General features: G+C 55.0%; 3 protein-coding genes across 3 annotated transcripts; 2 read left to right on the top strand and 1 right to left on the bottom strand.

The window, feature by feature from the left end:
- Positions 1 to 1507: 1507 nt before the first annotated feature.
- On the top strand, positions 1508 to 3571 carry B0I36DRAFT_436618 (Ppx/GppA phosphatase family-domain-containing protein; the record flags this gene model as incomplete). Its single annotated transcript, XM_046162836.1, has 3 exons — positions 1508 to 1795; positions 1883 to 2923; positions 3178 to 3571. Exons 1-3 carry the CDS (start codon positions 1632 to 1634, stop codon positions 3569 to 3571), a joined length of 1599 nt encoding a protein of 532 aa, XP_046004831.1. The 5' UTR covers positions 1508 to 1631.
- A 794-nt stretch (positions 3572 to 4365) lies between these two features.
- B0I36DRAFT_378320 (uncharacterized protein) lies at positions 4366 to 6011 on the bottom strand (the record flags this gene model as incomplete). The annotated part of the gene is given in 6 exon segments (XM_046160661.1): positions 4366 to 4498; positions 4552 to 4769; positions 4896 to 5057; positions 5076 to 5846; positions 5856 to 5889; positions 5950 to 6011. Coding segments are annotated over 6 exon segments (1380 nt in total).
- A 3668-nt stretch (positions 6012 to 9679) lies between these two features.
- B0I36DRAFT_339684 (uncharacterized protein) lies at positions 9680 to 10963 on the top strand. Its single transcript, XM_046155898.1, is given in 2 exon segments — positions 9680 to 9699; positions 9711 to 10963. The coding sequence occupies 1 exon segment, from the start codon at positions 10061 to 10063 to the stop codon at positions 10694 to 10696; it is 636 nt and encodes a 211-aa protein (XP_046004829.1). The 5' UTR covers positions 9680 to 9699; positions 9711 to 10060; the 3' UTR covers positions 10697 to 10963.
- Positions 10964 to 18033: the final 7070 nt, after the last annotated feature.

Raw genomic sequence — 18033 nt, 5'->3', positions numbered from 1 at the left:
AGTGACTGGAGGTTAGAAAGCGTACTTGGGACGACAGAAAGACGAGGTCGGATGATTAGATGATCAGAGAAACAAGTAACTCGAGCTCCTGGTAAGAGTTCGTAGAAATTTCTAACGATAACTTGGAACAAGACAGCCCCCCAACCCCTCCCTCTGGCATGTGATTGCCCTCTAGGAGTAGCTTTTACACTTAGAGTTCAAGCCACCCAGTCCTTCTGTTAGTCACCCCACTCAGCATTGCGAGCTGGTGACGCCTTGCTAGGCAGGCCCCTCTGTCCCCCAATTTGATATTGATTGACGAGCAAGCGTAAAGTCATGATACTTCTGGATCCGCCACAAGCCTCCTACCTCCAATTGAGGGACGGATTTCCTCTTCGCGTGTGACAAAGTTATGGTGTAGGACCTTGTTGCTTGCAGAAAAGATCGGGTGCATGTGAATGACGTATTAATAAGGTGGCATTTGGGTTATTAGTGCCACCGTATGACAGACCAATAGTACCACGGCTGGCTCTCCCTGCATACGCCCGAACTTTTCGAGGAGGCTGGGACTAATTGGCCTTTCTCATCACTCGGACCTATTGTTATCAGGCGGATATCGCAGGGGCTTTTGGGTGCGTGATCGGCGGATTTTCCTGGTGATATCAGAGATTCGCTGCATCTCCAAGCGGCGCGCAGTGCTTGCGCCTGGCTGTACTCGCGTGCAATTGTGTCTCTGCATTGGCTCTACCGATCTCGATCAGTAGGTTCCCAGGCGACACCACGTGGAGGTCGCAGAGTCCGTCTTCGTCGCCCCTCTGAAGTCTCTTAGGTGTGGAATCATACACAGTGCGGGTTAAACTGTAATATAGTGACTTGGGGCTCACGCCTCTCGCCCAACGATCCGTTTGATTGGTGTATCCCTCTTGACATTGTGCATTTGGACAGCCACGACGCAATACCAAAAAAAACCAAAAAAAAAAAGGAAAGGAAAAAGAGAGGAGCCCGCTGATTTGAGTTTTGGCCAGAGCTCGTAATGCCAGTCGGCATTATTGCTGTTGCGTGCTACAGAGTTACAATTGGCCGCCATTGTGTAGTCTAGCGTAGAAAGATGCGATCTCTGGGCTTGATATTGTTCTCAGGCCAGTCTTGTGATCGTGATCGGTTCGTTGGCGCGATGCTGTGCAAGGTACCACCACAAGCCCTGCAAATGTGGCTGATCGCCGCGTATGCCCGAATGTGCCTTGCAGGCGAATCAGCACTCAAGCCAGCGGCTGACTTGGCATTGCACAACACGACACAGTGATAAGCCCCGACCACCAAGACCCACCTCCTAGGGCATTTGGCTTCGCGTTGCGCTGAAGGGTACCCGCCTGTCCAAGCTGATCACCCTGGAAATGCTAACACGTGATGAACCAGATCGAGATTCTCGAGGCCACGCCACTCTGCAGCGAGGAGCTGTTCTGTGGGATCAATGCCAGAGCCTCGGCAACAGACTTGCCCGCCTATCTTCCCAGCAAACAATGAGCCTCGAAGCGTGCATCAGCAATCTCTACATGACCCTGTGCTTAGCAACGCTGCGAGTGGCCTGCTCTTGGTGTCAATCCTGAACTGCCTGGTACGCTCTCAGATCAACATTGATACAATTATTTGCGATGTCTGAAGTGCAGAGAAGCTCCTCGCCTGTCTCGGAAATGGGGTTCCAACTGGTCGAGCCATTCGCCCTCTTGCCGCCATCTGCCATTCCCATCGTCCAGACGTCGACCCAGGCTATTTATGAGACCAATCCTGACCTCCAAGGTGTAGTTGATATGGGAAGGTTGGATCAATCCTCACACTTGCCTATTCGCTTGATCCTATGAGTCGCTCTGGTGCTCTGCTGTTTGTACTAACTTACATCAAATAGTAATGGCATCCGCTTCTCTGTCACTGATTTGTCCTCGGACCGTGCCCGTATCCTTCCCACCGTCCACGTCTACCGGGTAGATATTTCGCTCTACGATGCACAGTTTGACCCAGAGACAGGGAAAAAGATCCCCATTCCTGCGTATGTGATTCAAAACGTCGTTGCCGCCCTCGTCCGGTTCCAAATTGTCTGTGTGGACCTTAGGGTTCCAAAGGAAAATATTCACGTCGTCGCCACTGAGGCCACCCGCGGCGCCATCAACTCGGCCGAGTTCATCGATGCAATCAAGTCAGGGACGGGGTTGCAGGTCGAGCTTCTGAAGAAGGAAGACGAAGGCCGCATCGGCGCTCTTGGTGTCGCCAGCGGCTTCTCCGACGTGCAAGGGCTTCTGATGGATCTCGGTGGTGGCAGCACGCAGATCACCTGGATGATATACCAAGGTGGTACTGTACGCATCAGCGAGAAGGGTTCCTTCAGCTTTCCTTACGGCGCCGCGGCGCTGAGCAGGAGGCTCGACGAGCTTACCAAGGGCAAATCAAAAAAGGAAGCCGACGAGGCTGTTGCAGGACTGCGCGAAGAGATAGTTAGTAACCTAGCCGATGCGTATGAGAAGCTCAAGGTGCCGTCCAGCTTGATCGACATTGCGAGGGAGGAGGGCGGATTTCCGTTGTACCTCTCCGGGGGCGGTTTTCGGGGCTGGGGCTATCTCCTTCTATATATGGAGCAGACTCACGGTCAACCCCACCCGATATCGATCATCAACGGCTACACTGTCGGAAAAAGCAGATTCGAGGATACCAAGGCCTTAAAGGAGATTGCCAAGACCGCCCATAGCATCTTCCGCGTCTCTGACAGGCGGCGCAAGCAAGTTCCGGCCGTGGCGTTCCTGGTGAACGCATTGGCGGAAGCCATCCCCTACGGCATTCAGAAAGCCCACTTCTGCCAGGGCAGCGTGCGGGAGGGAGTGCTTTTCAAGCGGCTGGGGCCGAGCATCCGGCTTCAGGACCCCTTGGAGGTTGCCACTAGACATGTGGCACCACCGTCAGCGCTGGAAATATGCCGGCTTCTACAGTCATCCGTGCCCCTACCGTCACCGGGCCGCTCGCGCCGTTTCCCAGAGACCATCTCCTCGCACGTCATCCAAGCATCGCTAACACCCTATATGTCCATGGCGTCATGGACAAGGAGCTCGCTTCCACCTCGGCCTTGTATAGCACAAGCACGGGACTGCTTTCGTCCACGCGCGGAGTCTCTCACGAGGACAGGGCACGACTGGCGCTCATGCTTGAATCCAGGTACATGGGGGAGCTTCCCCCACGCGAGGTCCTTTTCAAGGAACTTCTTCGCCAGCTCATCACGCCTGAGGAGGTATGGTGGGCGGCATATCTGGGACGCATTGGGTATCTGATTAGCCGGTTGTATCCCTCTGGCAAGATTGCCGAGGAGGAGCCGAGAGTTGTGCTATTGGCAAATTGGATCTGGAATATGGGCTCTGCTGGCAACAAAGAGGGCGTGCGGTTGACCATTTCAGTTCAAAAGGTCGAGTCCGATCCCGCACAGCTTGCTCAGGCACTGCGAGACCATGTGCGCTTTATAGAGAAAGTAGGGAAAAAGAAGAACTGGATTGGAGGAGAGAACGGTTGGGGCATGAAGGTCCAGGTCGAAGTAGTAGAGGAAGACATTGGATAGCTTGTTCCTGGTTGTAAAAACATTCGGTGTGTACGCTGTCGTACCAGACTCTATGCCCCATTGAAGGAGCGCAGCGTATGACGGACCGTCCTTCACGTGCCAGCTGCCAAGTTTTAGCCTTTCACTCGAAACAAGTCCACTTCGCGTGTTTGGTCTTCCAAGCCAAGTCTATCCTAAAGTACGCTGCTTTGCATGGCGCACTCGTTAGGCAATGTTTTCTTACAGGGCCAGAGCCAAGCGAGTAGTCCGAACGGCGAGCCCACTTGGCCTCTGAGCCTTGATTGATCTTATCTTAAACATTATATTGACAGATGTTGGTTGGACCTGCCACGATCACGTGCGTCGTCCCTCACTTCCATGCATGTGGGTACGCCACCCGGACTTTGCCTTGGCCTGGAACCACGGTGGACCATCAATCAACGGTTTCAACGCCGTTGATCAATATGTTGAAACGAATCAACGTCAACGTCAACCCACGAAGCTACGCTTACCTAATCAATTAATATCAATCAATCCTCGAAGAGATGTCAACTTATTGAAGCCGTTGATTCACGTTGACGCTAGGCAGGGGGCCTCCCGGCACTGGCCCACAGCAAAAAAATTGCGGCGGGGTAGGGCCTACCGGTCCCACCGCCGTGGAGGCTGCCGAAGCTCTGAAGCCTGGGCTCGCCGGTCGTCCACGATAGGCGTTTCTCAGTAATTTCCGACGTCAGACTTCCCTGAGCGAGAGCTGTTCAGAGGCCTCGAGAGGGTATACCTACCACGGCCGGCAGATCGTACTACGGCAGGTACATCTATTTACCCGCAGGTTGCATAGTCGCTGACGAGTCAACAGCGACGACACGCTGAGTTGCCGTTTCTGTCTTATGAAACCGCCACGGCCTGATTTTTCGCTCGAAGAGCTCATCAAGCTCTGCAGGAGAGCGACTGCAACATTTACGGTTAGAGAGAACACCCTTAGGTATAACACAAGGACTTACCCTGCTGTCTCAGGAATCAACAACCACATTCCAATGACGAACGGAAGGCCAACACCGCCGTAGAACCAGCCCGATTTAAGGCCCCAGTTCCATGCATTAGCATTCACCGAGGAAGGAACAAGCTGATTCATACCGACGCCGATGATACAGCTCAGGCCGGCACCGAAGCTCGCGGTATAGTGTCGCAGACGCTGAGACGAGATTTCACCAATGTAGCCCTATCCGGCAGCTCCATTCGCCGTTATGCCAATGTCTAGAAGTTACTACATAAGCATAAATGTAAAATCAAAAAGGTAAGAATACTCACTCCATAAGACAGCAAATAGGACAAAGATATAGTTTACCGCCATCGTTCTCGGGACAAGTCCTAAGATGCCAACAGCAATGCTAGCAAGCCACATAATTGTGGTACCCCAGCAAGCAATAAGCCTTCTTCCGAAGCGGTCGGCGATAAGGACGACACTAATAGCGGCAGCAATTTTGATTCCAAGGGTTATGCACTTGATCTAGAAAGGGTCGCCAACTCCCGCTTGCTGGAAAAAGTAAGCTCCGAAGGTCGAGAATAGGACGAGACCGGTAAACTGCTGGGAGACAATAGTCCAGAGCGCAACGAGAGTACGGAATCCATCAGCGCCACGGAAGATTGCATGCCACTTCTCTCTGTTTCGAGCCACGGCGACCGCTTTCTCATGTTCGACAAACAGACTCAAGACTTCTATTTGTTGCTCAAAGTTATAATCCTTTACGCCCTGGTAGAGCCGACCGAGTGATTTCTTAGCGCGAGCATGCTGTCCACGGGACACGGCCCAGACGGGGGATTCAGGCAAGGCCACGAAAATGATGAGCATGATGCCAATTTGAGCCCATTGCGTAAGAACCGGAGTGAGCCAGTCGCCGGAATTTTGATTCTGGATGACGTACATTGCCACGTAAGCGAAGAATGTGCCGACAGTCCACCACATATTATAGGACATTAGTAGTAGGCCGCGAATGCGGGTAGGAGCGATCTCAGAGATATATGCCGGAAGAGTGCCTTGCAAGCAGCCGAGACCTAAACCGGCGAGAAGTTTGGCGACCAACCAGTGTTCCCACCTCCGAGCCAAACTCTCGGCGATAATGCTGGTCATTAAGAAGGTCCAGCAAGTATATAAGGCCGCCTTTCGCCCGTATCGTGCAGTCAGGAATGGAAGTGCGAAGTTAGCCGTGACCTGGCCCACTGGCAAAATGCCGCTCCAGCCGCCCAGGATAGGCGAGGCCAAGTAAAGCTTTCCAGCGGCCTCAGTTTCGGTGCCAAACTACTTCACGAATCCTGCATTTGCGAGGATGCCGGCATTGAGTCTAATCCATAACAGGCGTTCAGTATCAAAGTATCATTTAAGAAGTTGTCCCAAAACTTACCCAACCTGATAGCCATCTGTGGCCGCGGCAATGGCCGCGGCGAAACCGTAGACCGAACACATCTTGAATTTCTTGAACGTCTCCCACGGTGAAAGGGTCCCTTATCCAGTCAAGGCCTGGCCCTTGCTTGCGGCATCTAAGAGTGTTACATCCTTGCATGGGATTTCTTCATGGTTCGTCCCCGCCTGCACGACCCCGTGGGCTTCTATCTCTAGTGTTACCGCTGACCGCTTCATGGTTTATGACTAGGATCCTGAGCTACGGGCGAAACAAGGAATGCAGCCAAGGAAGAGTGAAGAGAGACTCCTCGAAAGATCGAGAGGCGCGGCGTCGAAATATATTCGCTATCGATTTGTTAAACCCCTCTGTTCCCCATGGGGTGAAATCAAGTTGTCGACTACGCGCGGAGTGTGACCAAGCTCGTATTCGGCACGCTTGGTGGCTGCAGTGGTGGGGGAAGAATCACCGGCCCGGTATTCTCGTGCCTACCCGGTAATCTAGCGTCCTCGTCGGCGGATTCGGCTCCCGTAGACTCTCTCTTCCTCTTCTTCGTCCGCTTATGCAGCTCCCCTGATCGCTCGTCCTTGCCCTGGCCAATCCAGCTTAGATACTGGTGCCAAAGCCGGCTGATCTCGCGATAGATTGCAATCATCTGCGGCTGTAGCTGGCCTGGGAACTGGGTATTGATCGCGTAGTGCGACCGGGCCATCGCACTGCTGTGTGTCGCCTGCAGATCCCAGATCAGCTCCGTCCGCTCCTTCTGCCGCTGCTCGCCCGTAGCCTCGTCGAACTCGTCGTCCTCCGGCCCGTACCCGTCGTCTGCCGCGCCCACCTCGAGCTCCTGCTGCTGCACGACCAGTCCCTGGATCGTCCGGCCCAGCTCGATAGCTAGATGTCGATACGCCGACGTGCCCAGCTCAACTCCAAGAGAGCTCGCCGTAGCTGCTTTGAGTTCCTTCGTGAGTACATCGGTCCCCCAGCGGCCCTTACGGCCGTCCTTCCATAGCCAGTGCCGTAGCGACTCGGATGGCTTCCGGGCCCGGGTTGCGTCGAGTAGCATCTGTTCGAACGGGACCAGCCAGACGAGATAGACGACGAGCAGCTTTCCGATCCGGTCTAGTAGAAATCGCGCGATCTTGCGCCCGTACCCGCGGATAGACTTAGCCTTATCCCGGTCCGTCACTAGCATTAGCTGCCCGTCGAAAATATAAACGTTCCGGGAAAGCTGCTTCGTGTCCATATATCGTACGCTCGTGATCTCGGGACCGCGCCCGGGCTGACCACCCCAGACGTGCGTGAGTAATAGTAGCTGGCTTTTCAGCGTCCCTAGCCCGGATAGCCACTTCTGCGACTTCTCCTGGTGGTACTGGGCTCTCTGGGATGACCATAGCTTATCCGAGACGATCTCCGCGACGGCGCGCGGCCCAGCTCGGAGCCAGCTATTCTGCGGATTCGTCGCGAACGACTTGCCGTCGCCCTCATATATAACGCTGTCGCTAACCTCGCCGAGCCTGACCCGTTCCAGCAACGCTGCCGACTGGTCGTAGAGCAGCCCGTCGAGCGCCGACTCAGCCGCGGATGCGAGCCCCTGGGTCATACGGCGGAAGTCCTGGACCTCGACCCGGAAGCCGTGTAGCCGGAGCGCCTTCTTCCCGTCCTCCCAGATAATTCGCGCCGTACCGCCCTCCTTAGCCCGATAGCGCTTCCCGATCGTCATAAAGCGAGGTATCGTACTAAATGGGCTATGCGAGCCGTCTGCGATCCACTGCCGGTAGCCGTCTAGAAACGTGTCGAGATCCTCCGCCTGGAGCTGTCGGTTCTCTCTCTGGCTGTCCTCGCCAATGCTCTGTGCGGAATCTTCCTCCTGGATCGGGACGTGCTCGAATATATACTCGAGTAGTAGCACGCGACTACACCACGCCAAGCCTGCAAGTAGCGTAGTAAAGTCGCCCGGTCCCCGGAACCGTGCTCGGACGGGGTCGATTGCTAATACCGTAGTAAAGTGTAGTAGTGGATTTACGTACGGCTGGACCAGCACTTGCTGGGTCAGCGACGTAATGCAGAACGTAAAGACGGCCTCATCTAGATATTCGTCGTCGTCGTTCTCGTCGTCGCCGCCTACCCGGGAGCTACTCCCCTGCCAACTGTCGAGTGCGTCGACGACAGCCTCGAGAGCTGCCCACTGCCGGTCCTCAAACTGTACCCGGTGCTTGCTCCTCGCCTCTGTGCGACCGAGCCGGAATACCCGTACGCAGTAGCATAGATAGCGCCGCCAGTAGCTCTGGTATCGCTCCGTCGTCTTCGTCTCCTGCTTAGTACCGAACGGTCGCGCCTCCGGCCGGTTTGGGTCGCGGCTCGCCAGCCAGCAGAGCGTCTCGGCGGGGACCTGGCCCATCCGCCGTCCGCAGCGGGTAATCACACGGTCGAAGCTCTGGCCTAGCCGGATAAGCGCTGCCTCCGGCTGCTCCCTCTCATTCCGTGCAGCCCGGCTCAGCTTAGCTAGCTCCTTCGTCGATAATCCTGGCTCGGCGGCGCGCCGTAGCTCAGCCATGTCCTTGCCGGCCAGATGCGCAGCCCATCTGGTGGACCCACGGCGACTCGAAATCGACTCCGGGCTCGTGGTCGATCGTCCGGCCCCGCTCCACGTCTTCGGTAGCCACTTTGGCTTCGTACGCCGCTATGTGGGCCTCCCAGTCTTGACATCCACCGCCGCCCGCACCCGGCCCCGGCTCCGCTCTTGTGTATGTGGTAGCTTGCACCGCTCCCGGCGTTTCCACGATCCAGTACCGCGTGCGGTGTCTTGCCGATGAGAACGACTGTAGCTGTACCTCTTTCCAGTACGCGTAGCCTATGCCTGCCGAACACTCGCCGTGGCTGGGATCGCGGTTGGCCGCCTCTCTAGCCCTGTGCTTCTGGATCTCGTCCCGGCTTCTCGTCACGAATCGGCACGCTGTACAGCAGAATCCGGAGTGGATCTGGAGCTGCGTAATAGCTGTACTGCCGTCCGCCGGGAGCTCTGCTTCGTGCGGGTCTACGAGCCCTCCGTAGCCCTCTACCGCTGCTGCTGCTGTTGCCGCTGCCGATTTGACCGCCCGTAGCTGGCTGCCCTTGAGCTGGTGCCTCTGCCGGTAGTGGGTGACTAGACCGCCTTCGGTAGCTGGGATGCCTGCCTTACATAACGTACAGATGAGCACGCGGCTCGCCGTGTGTAGATGTAGTGCTGGCGTCGCTGTCGTCGTAGCTCCCGCCGGCTCCTGCTGCGTGACGTTGTGTCCCTCGGCACAGCTGCGATCGCTGTCGCGGTCGGACCCTTGGCTGCTGCGGTCCATTGCATCTGCTGTCTGTGTCTGCTACTCTCGTTCGGGGCTGCTATTGTCTACTGTGCTTCTCCTGTCGCGTGTATTATAAGAAGAAACCCTGAGCTGGACGTCGCTATTCGAGCCCGTGTATATCCGTTTTATCCTCCTGCTCCCTTCCCTCACCCCGCCGGGTTAATCCCATTACGCGTACGCGCTCGTCTCATTATTGCCCCTTTGCGCGCTTTCCTTGTTTTGCCCCTAGACAAGACGGGCTGGGCTGGGGGTTAAGGTTAGGCCCCTGCTTGGGGCTGTCGTGGGTTAGCTGACTTTTGGCTGGTCGGAATGAACTCAACCTGGGGGTACCGGAATGAACTCAATGGCCCGTGCGCCCCACCCCCTTGCCCACCAGGAATGCGCGAAAGTGAGGGCTTCCCGGCGGAGAATGATGGTCAGGTCATCAGTAGGGCTTCCCGGCCGGGAATGATGGTCAGGGCTTCCCGGCCGGGAATGATGGTCAGGCCCGGAGCCTGGGCTGCCTCCCGCACTCGGACTTCAAGTCGCTGTCGTGGTCGATCCTGGCCGAGCGGGACCGACACTCGACGCTCGCCCTGAAGCACACGACGACGCAGAACTGGGAGAAGACGGGGGCCTACTAGCGGCAACAGCAGGTACACGACCTCCGCGTCCGGCAGCTCCAACTGGCGAGGGACGCGAGCCAGTGGGTGTTTGAGGAGGCGGCGATCCGGGTCGACTGCGCCGGCTACGTGTACACGGTGCTGGCCATCTGCGGGACCATTGCGGTGGGAGGGCTGATGCTGGGCATCTTCCTGGGCACTTTTGTGCGGGACAGCATCGCGCTCCAGGGGGTCGACCCGTTCGGCTTCACGAGCTACAGCTGGATCATTGCCGCGTTCATCATGCTCATTGCCAAGTCGACGCGCGTCAACGAGTGGCCGTGGCGGGACTTCCTGCTGCGGCGCGTGACCTGCCGGTCCCTGAGCGAGCTGCACGCCGTCACGGGCGTCGACGAGCAGGACCTGCTCGCGTACCTGCTGACGATGGAGTACGAGAACGTCCTGCGCACCTCGGGCCCGCACAACTCGGTCTTCATGCGCCGCGCCGGCCCCGCCGAGGGCTTCTCGATCGACGTCAAGCCCCAGATGCGCACGCTGCTCGGGGCCGGCCTCATCTTTGTCAAAGTGCTCCTGCGCAAGGAGCCCACGCTCGTCTGTCTCGACTTCCGCGCCGGGCTCAAGGAGGGCCGCAGCTCGATCCGGCACAAGGGCACCCTAGAGCACACGGACATCCACTGCCGGTATCCTCCGGGCGCCGGCGATCGCGTCCAGGATGTCGTGCTGAACCAGCAGCCGCGCCATCTCGATCTGCACGGCCAGCAGTGGGACCGCATTTTGGGGATATATCACGACTGGGATCGGATGGTGCGGTGATGTTGCGTTGACCTGTTCTGATAGTGGGAAAGCGGGTGTTTCGAGTACCGTTTGACAAATATTTAGTGGATTAATTTGAATTTTGCCCAGCCACCAGCTATTCATTACCCAGATTTGTCGAATATGTACTTTGTTATCAGCATTATCCCTCCTGATCGCTTTCAGGGACCGCCCTGGCGCCTTCCCGTTCGCGCCCTACTCGGAGACCTCCCATCGTAGCTTCGTCTCAGTTACTTGGTCCAAGAAAAGACAGGCTTGAAGTTTGGACATTATTAACGGTGACTGGATTCATATCATGACCGCTTGACAAGATTTGGAAGGTTGATCTGGGTTTGTTTTCATCTTCATCCATGCCGATATGCACTTTGGCAAATCTCAGGTCAAGACTAAGGTAATTGTCTTGATGGTCGAATGCAAGATGCCTTGCGCTGCCGAGGGCAGCGACTGGGGATTGGATTGTCCTAAACGTCGCATCTCCTAGTCTGTTTTAAGCACTGGTTTCATCAACAAATCACAACACACATCGGTCTGATGGTCTAGTGGCATGATTCTCGCTTAGGGTACACCATTAGTACATAGCCAAGTCCCGCTTGGTCTGATTTGCGAGAGGATCACACTTGGATCAATTGAGTGACTAGGTCAAGTGGAGAGTAAGAGTGATACTTAGATTGATCGCTGAAGTACAAAGGTAATGTCTGTCTACAAGGAGATCCTGCGGCCCCTATATATCCTTTGTCCTTCATCGTGCCTATGTTGCCGGATCGCTGGATATGCTACGATCCGCATATCCTGGATCGTTGGATATGTTGTGATCCACATATCCACCCTGGCTTGTGCTGCTGACATAATAACATGATTACATAAGAACCTTGGGGTGTGCCTCATGATCCGCCCTCGTCCTTGGCCTGATCCTGCGACCTGTTGGTCGGGTCGTCACAACGAGCTAGAATTGAACTTTCTAATTCGAGTAGCTCTTACAGGGTCCCAAGCAAGGGAATATAGACAAAATGTATATTAATCGAAAGAAAAAAAGATTCTGTATATAAAAATCGGTACTAAAGGTGTAACGTAGTCCACATGTGAACGGGTCACACGGGTGAACGGGTCACACGGGTGAACGGGTCATTTCTTATCGCCGCTTATATAGGGATTTTTAAACCCTTATAACTTCTTTATCTCAAGAGATATAAAGGCCTAGTTGTGACGGCCAACCAACAGGGGATGTTGTTACGGGCGCAGAAGAGCCCAAACAACTAGGCCACAAGATCAGGCCAAGGACAAGGGCGGATCATGTGGCGGTGCCGTCACAGGTTCCTTATGTAAGCACGATAAAGGACGATAAGGAAGGTACGTACCGGTCATGCATATCTGCATGACCGACACCACGCCAAGAAGGATGGTCATCAAAATATGCATGACCATCAGGATCAGATCCGTGACCTGGCCACGACCATCGGGGCCAGAGTCATGACCACGATGAAGGACAAAGGATATATAGATGCGGAGGATCTTCTAGATACACAGTCATTACCTTTGTACTTCAGCGATCAATCTAAGTATCAGTTTCACCCACACTTGAACTAGTCACTCAATTGCCGAGACTGGTATCTCTTCCAAGAGACACGAACGACAACCCAGAGAGAGAACGACAGCAGAGTGTTAGTTGTTATTGCACAGGCTTTACCTATCTGCGGAACAGCAACCCCAGCGCCCTGCCAGACGGTTGACCCCGGAGGCAGGATCGTGACATTTTGATCGCTCTTGTTCAGGTACGTACACCCTGAGCAATAACAACTAACAACAGGTACCACAGTTGCACAACAATGAACAACTTGCCACCACACCTTCTCACTTCAATCGGAAACCTTCTCGAAGACCTTTCACGACAAGTACACCTCCTTACAGACCACCTCGACCAGGTTCCCTCGGACACCCCACGCACCCGAAGCGTGACTATCGACTACACCGAACTACAAAGGGAACGATCGAACTCGTGGACCAAGGACCCAGCGTCAGCAGTACTCCCCAAGACACCACCCATCTGCACCAAACACCTGTGTGGGAAGTACGCCATCTACGTCGGACGTTGCGCAGACCACCAGTGGAACACCCGCAAGAGCATCTGCGACACTTGTCACCAACCCGCGTACCAAGGACACAATTCGGAGTGCCCCGGACGTGAATTCACCAAAGCCTCACCGGAAGGACTCGCGGAAGCACTCTCCCAACTCACAATTAAGAAGGAGACACCGCAGTAATGGCGTCGCAACGAAACCCCGGATCACCAGCACCACCCTACGCCCCAGCGCCGAACTTGGCGCAGGAGCTCGGGACTGCTATGGAAACCCCGGACAGCGACGACGACGATGAGGAAGTTCAACGACTTCGAGATACCGTCGGACAAAGCCAGAACCAAATCGAAGAACTCAGACAAATGATCATGTCACTCCAAGGCACCGTGAATGGCAACGCGGCCATCCTTGCCAGGGAGCAGGCCGAAAACCAAACACTACGGGAACAACTCCACACGATGCAGACCGCAGCCAACATCATTCAAGCACCAATAGGCGGGCGCATCAGGTACCCGGCGCCAGGAAAATTCGATGGCACCCCCGGGAGACTCAGAGGACACATCACCCAAGTCAAGGCCTACCAACGACAGTACATCAACGAGTTCCCAGACGAGATATCCAGGATTCTACACGCGGCAGCATACCTTGACGGCAGAGCCTTAGCCTGGTTCGAGCCCTTCATGGCCCGCATCATGAACAATCCTAATCTGGAAGAACACGACATAGAGACACAGGAGATATTCGACAGTTTCGACGGATATGTCAACGCACTCGAAACCCTGTTCCAAGACCCCGATGAGAAACGAAAGGCACAGAAGAGTCTAAGGGAGCTGAGACAAACTCACTCAGCGTCCGCTTACACTGCCGATTTCAAAAGCATCATCACCAAGCTCAGCCTCACTGAGGAATCCAAGATCGAGATCTACTACGATGGACTCAAGAGCGGCGTCAAGGACGTCATCGCCGCCAGAGAACACGTACCCCGAGATTTTGGACAATATTGCGAGATGGCGATCAGGATCGACAGCAGACTCCACGAGCGAGAAACGGAACGAAGGCCGGCGAGAAGCGCCAATACCACCCGTTTCCAATCGCACCCAAGGCAACCCGTGCGTCAGCAGTTCAAAAGAACTACGACGACGACAACAGCCACAGGTCACCATTCGGGACCTATGGATCTTAGCAAGGCCAAGAAAGATATGCGCAGCAAGGCTTGCTACAACTGTGGAAAGGAAGGACACTTCGCACCCAAGTGCCCAGAGCCAAAGAAGGCATTTCAACCGGTACCAACACGACAGATCAAGGCTAGCTATGCCGAGGGGATGGCCACGGTCAACAAGGACACGGCATTTCCCTCAGACGGAGTTGAAGTTCCAGACGCGCAAGGAACACCCGTCCACCCACTTGCGACGTACGAATACCGCGAGCTGGAAGAAGCCACTGGGGAAAGGGACTCGAGCACCCCGAGTAACAGTGCACCAGGGGCAGGTACCCGAACGTACCGCCTAGCATACTCGACGATCGACGACACCAACTCGCCGACGGACGACGAAACGCTGGACGATTGGCCAGAAGATAGTGACGACTATGAAGGCACCCAGCAAGAACAGACTGACGAGGAGCACGAGTACGCCTCGGAAGCAGAAGCGCAGGAAGCAAGAGAATATTGGTCACAACACGATAAGGACCACATACGCTTCACCCCAGAAGACGGCGGGGATAACTACTGCGACACCCCGGCCCTAATAAGCAGTGACGAAGAAGGAGAGGTCCACGACTCCGAGGACGAGGAATATCGGGCCGAGGAATCACAGATCCCTCTCCTCTGCTTCAAAGCCACCAAAGAACCTAGAACGAAGTTCCGACAACGGTTCACAAAGCAGCTACAGTACGCGCCGGAGCGCAACCCAAAGGACCACCGATGGATGGACTACGGGGACATCAATCACCCTCAGATACTGTGGATCCACTGCTATCATGATCAGTGCCTCGACCACATCGGGCCGAAGGCCAGACATCAACTGTTCCCCGAAAGAACAGCGGGACTACCTATCCCAAACCCATTGCTCGCCGGGGCCATGAACGACTGGGCCGTCAGGAGAATGGGGAACCACATCTACGAGCTAGAGTCCAATCCTAAGTCACCCCTCAGCTGCGTCTTCGGAGAAGTCAGGTCCGTCGACTGCTGGAACCCAGTGTGTCAGGTCCACTCCTACCGAAAGATCGTCCGATACCAGCAGAAGGAAGCCTTACGGAAGACCCAAGAGGACATGAACAAGCTCACCGTGCCCGACATCGTCGAAAGCATCCAGCGACTTAAGGAATACGCGTCAGGAGACAACGAAGCTCTGAGGCGCCACCTTGACAAGCAATGCATGACCCTCAACGAGGAGATGGCCTTCTTCGCGGAAAACGCCATCGTCCCAGCCCTGACCATTCCGGAATATGATGGAGTTAGCAGGATGATTCGCGAAGCAACGGAGCGCGACTACGCGCCCAACGAAGGACGGAAGGACCTTTGGGCGGACATCGAAACAGTATGGCAGGAGGGACTGCTCGACAAGGGCCTGTACAACGCCCTGTCAGCAGCAAAACGCAAGGCGGAAAAAGGACCGCGGCCCCCGCAGGAGGCTCGGGCGCGCCGGAACTAAGAATCGCCTCCTCTACCATTTCCATACCCACGTACGGACGACCAACCGTCGTCCCGGTACTCATCGAAGGAGTAACCTGTAAGGCACTCATCGACAGCGGCAGCCAAGGGACCTACATCAGCCCGAGCCTAGTCAATAAGCTCAGAATCCCGTGGAGAGCCAAGGAAGAACCATACAGGATTCGCAACTTCGAAGGGGGACCACTGGCGTACGACGACGGATGGATCAAGCGAGAAACCCAACCACTTCGGGTCCAATTCTCGAACCACAGCGAAGACATCAGTTTCGATATCTCTGAGATCGGAGGAGACGACCTCATACTTGGCAGCGGATGGCTGGCCAAAAGCAACCCACGGATAGACTGGGGTGCACGACAACTGTCATGGGATGACGGGATCAAAGGCATGATTATGCAGATCGCCTCAGCCCATATCGAAGAACTCAACAGTATGCTCAGCGAAGTACCGACAGAATACCACGACTACGCAGACCTGTTCGACAAAGACAACGACCGCGGACTCCCCCCGCACTCCAAATGGGACCACGAAATACCCTTGAAACCCGGCACGGAGCCACAGTTCAAGGCTATCTACAAACTCAGCCCGGACGAACGAGTAACACTCAAGGAGTACCTCGCGCGAATGCTCAAGAAAGGTTGGATCCGAGAATCCACCTCATCCGCCGGCTACCCAATTCTCTTTGTACCTAAGAAAAACGGGAAGAAACGACTCTGCGTTGACTACCGACAGCTCAACGAGATCACATACAAAAACAGATACCCGCTACCATTGATATCGGTCCTCAGAGATCAGTTGTATGGCGCAAACTGGTTCACGGCACTCGACATGCCAGACGCCTACAACTTTATCCGCATCAAGGTTGGAGATGAATGGAAGACAGCATTCCGCACGCCAGAAGGACACTTCGAGTACCTCGTCATGCCCTTCGGACTCACCAACGCACCCGCGAGTTTCCAAACCATGATGGACCAAATTCTCAAGGAATTCATCGGCGACTTCGTCGTAGTCTACCTCGACGATATCCTGATCTACTCGAAAACCCGAGAAGAACACTACGAACACGTACGCAAGGTGCTGGACAAGTTCCGAGAACACAACCTACTCATCAACCCCGAGAAAAGCGAGTTCCACAAGCAAAAGATCGACTTCGTTGGATACACGATCACACCCAACCAAGTACACATGCAGACAAGCAAGACGGATGCACTGCGCAACTGGCCAGTGCCGACCACCGTCACAGGGATACGAAGTTTCCTAGGATTCACGAACTACTATCGAGTATTCGTCAAAGGATACGGAGAAGTCGCGAAGCCCTTGAACGACCTCACGAGGAAAAACGAACCCTTCGTATGGGGCGAAAAACAGCAAAAAGCGTTCCAAGGACTCATCGACATCATCCTAAGCCATCCAATTCTCCGCATCCCAGACCCAGAAGCGCCATTCGAGCTAGAAACGGACGCATCCGACTATGCAATGGGCGCTCAGTTAGGACAACGAGACGAAGACGGACGAATCCATCCCGTCGCGTTCATGTCCAAAACGTTCACAGGACCAGAAAAGAACTACACCACGTTCGAGAAGGAACTCATGGCGATAGTTCTGGCTTGCAAGGAATGGAGCGATTACATCAGAGGATCGCCTCACCAAGTCATCGTCCACTCAGACCACAAGAACCTAACATACTTCCTCAAAGGAACCAACCTCAACGGAAGACTGCTGAGATGGTACGCTGAGCTCCTGCAGTACGACCTGGTAATCAAATACCGCAAAGGAACAGAAAACAATAGAGCAGACGCTCTCAGTCGATACCCAGAGCACGAGCAGAAAACGGAAAACTTCCCACTCTTGCGACAAGCAGAAGACGGCACCCTTCGGATCGCCGCCGTCACTATCGACACATGGAACATCGAGTTACAGCAGAAAATCGTTGACGAAACCCTCAGATACTCCTCGGAAATCGCAAAGGAACATGGCAACGACTCTCGCTACAACCTCGATAGGATCGACAGAGGTGTCGTTAAATACCGAGGACTCAGGTGGATACCCGAGACGCTGCAACAGGAACTGGTCAAAGAAATCCACGAGCACCCGCTCCATGGACATCAAGGCATCTTCAAGACCCAGCAACGGGTCAAGAAGCAGTTCGACTTTGAGAAACTCAAGGCAGTGGTCACAGGGGTAATCCTCAAATGCGACCTCTGCGCAAGAAGCAAGGCCTCACGACGGAAGCCCTACGGCGAACTCCAGAGTATCGCACCACCTGATAGAGCCTGGAAGGTCATCTCGATGGACTTCATCACGAAGCTCCCACCTTCCCAGGACCCAGCAACGATGATCGCATACGACAGCATCCTAGTAGTCACTGACCGACTCACCAAGTATGCGCTGTTCATCCCGTTCCTTGAAACATACACGGCCAAGCAAACGGCGTGGATCTTCAAGAAGGAAGTTATCAGCAACTTCGGGATACCCGAGAAACTCATCACGGACAGAGATAAGCTCTTCACCTCCCACTTCTGGAAGGACTTGATGAGCCAGATCGGCATCCAGCACAGTATGTCTACGGCCTTCCACCCGCAGACAGACGGACAGAC

The sequence above is a fragment of the Microdochium trichocladiopsis genome (assembly GCF_020744255.1).
Source record: "Microdochium trichocladiopsis strain MPI-CAGE-CH-0230 chromosome Unknown B0I36scaffold_14, whole genome shotgun sequence".
Lineage (NCBI taxonomy): Eukaryota > Fungi > Ascomycota > Sordariomycetes > Xylariales > Microdochiaceae > Microdochium > Microdochium trichocladiopsis.
The sequence above is the reverse complement of the archived record's forward strand: the minus strand, read 5'-3'. Positions and strand labels throughout refer to the sequence as shown.

Bases quoted from the DNA above. Each gene is read 5' to 3' on its own strand.
- B0I36DRAFT_339684 (XM_046155898.1), top strand. From the start codon at position 10,061: ATGCTGGGCATCTTCCTGGGCACTTTTGTGCGGGACAGCATCGCGCTC.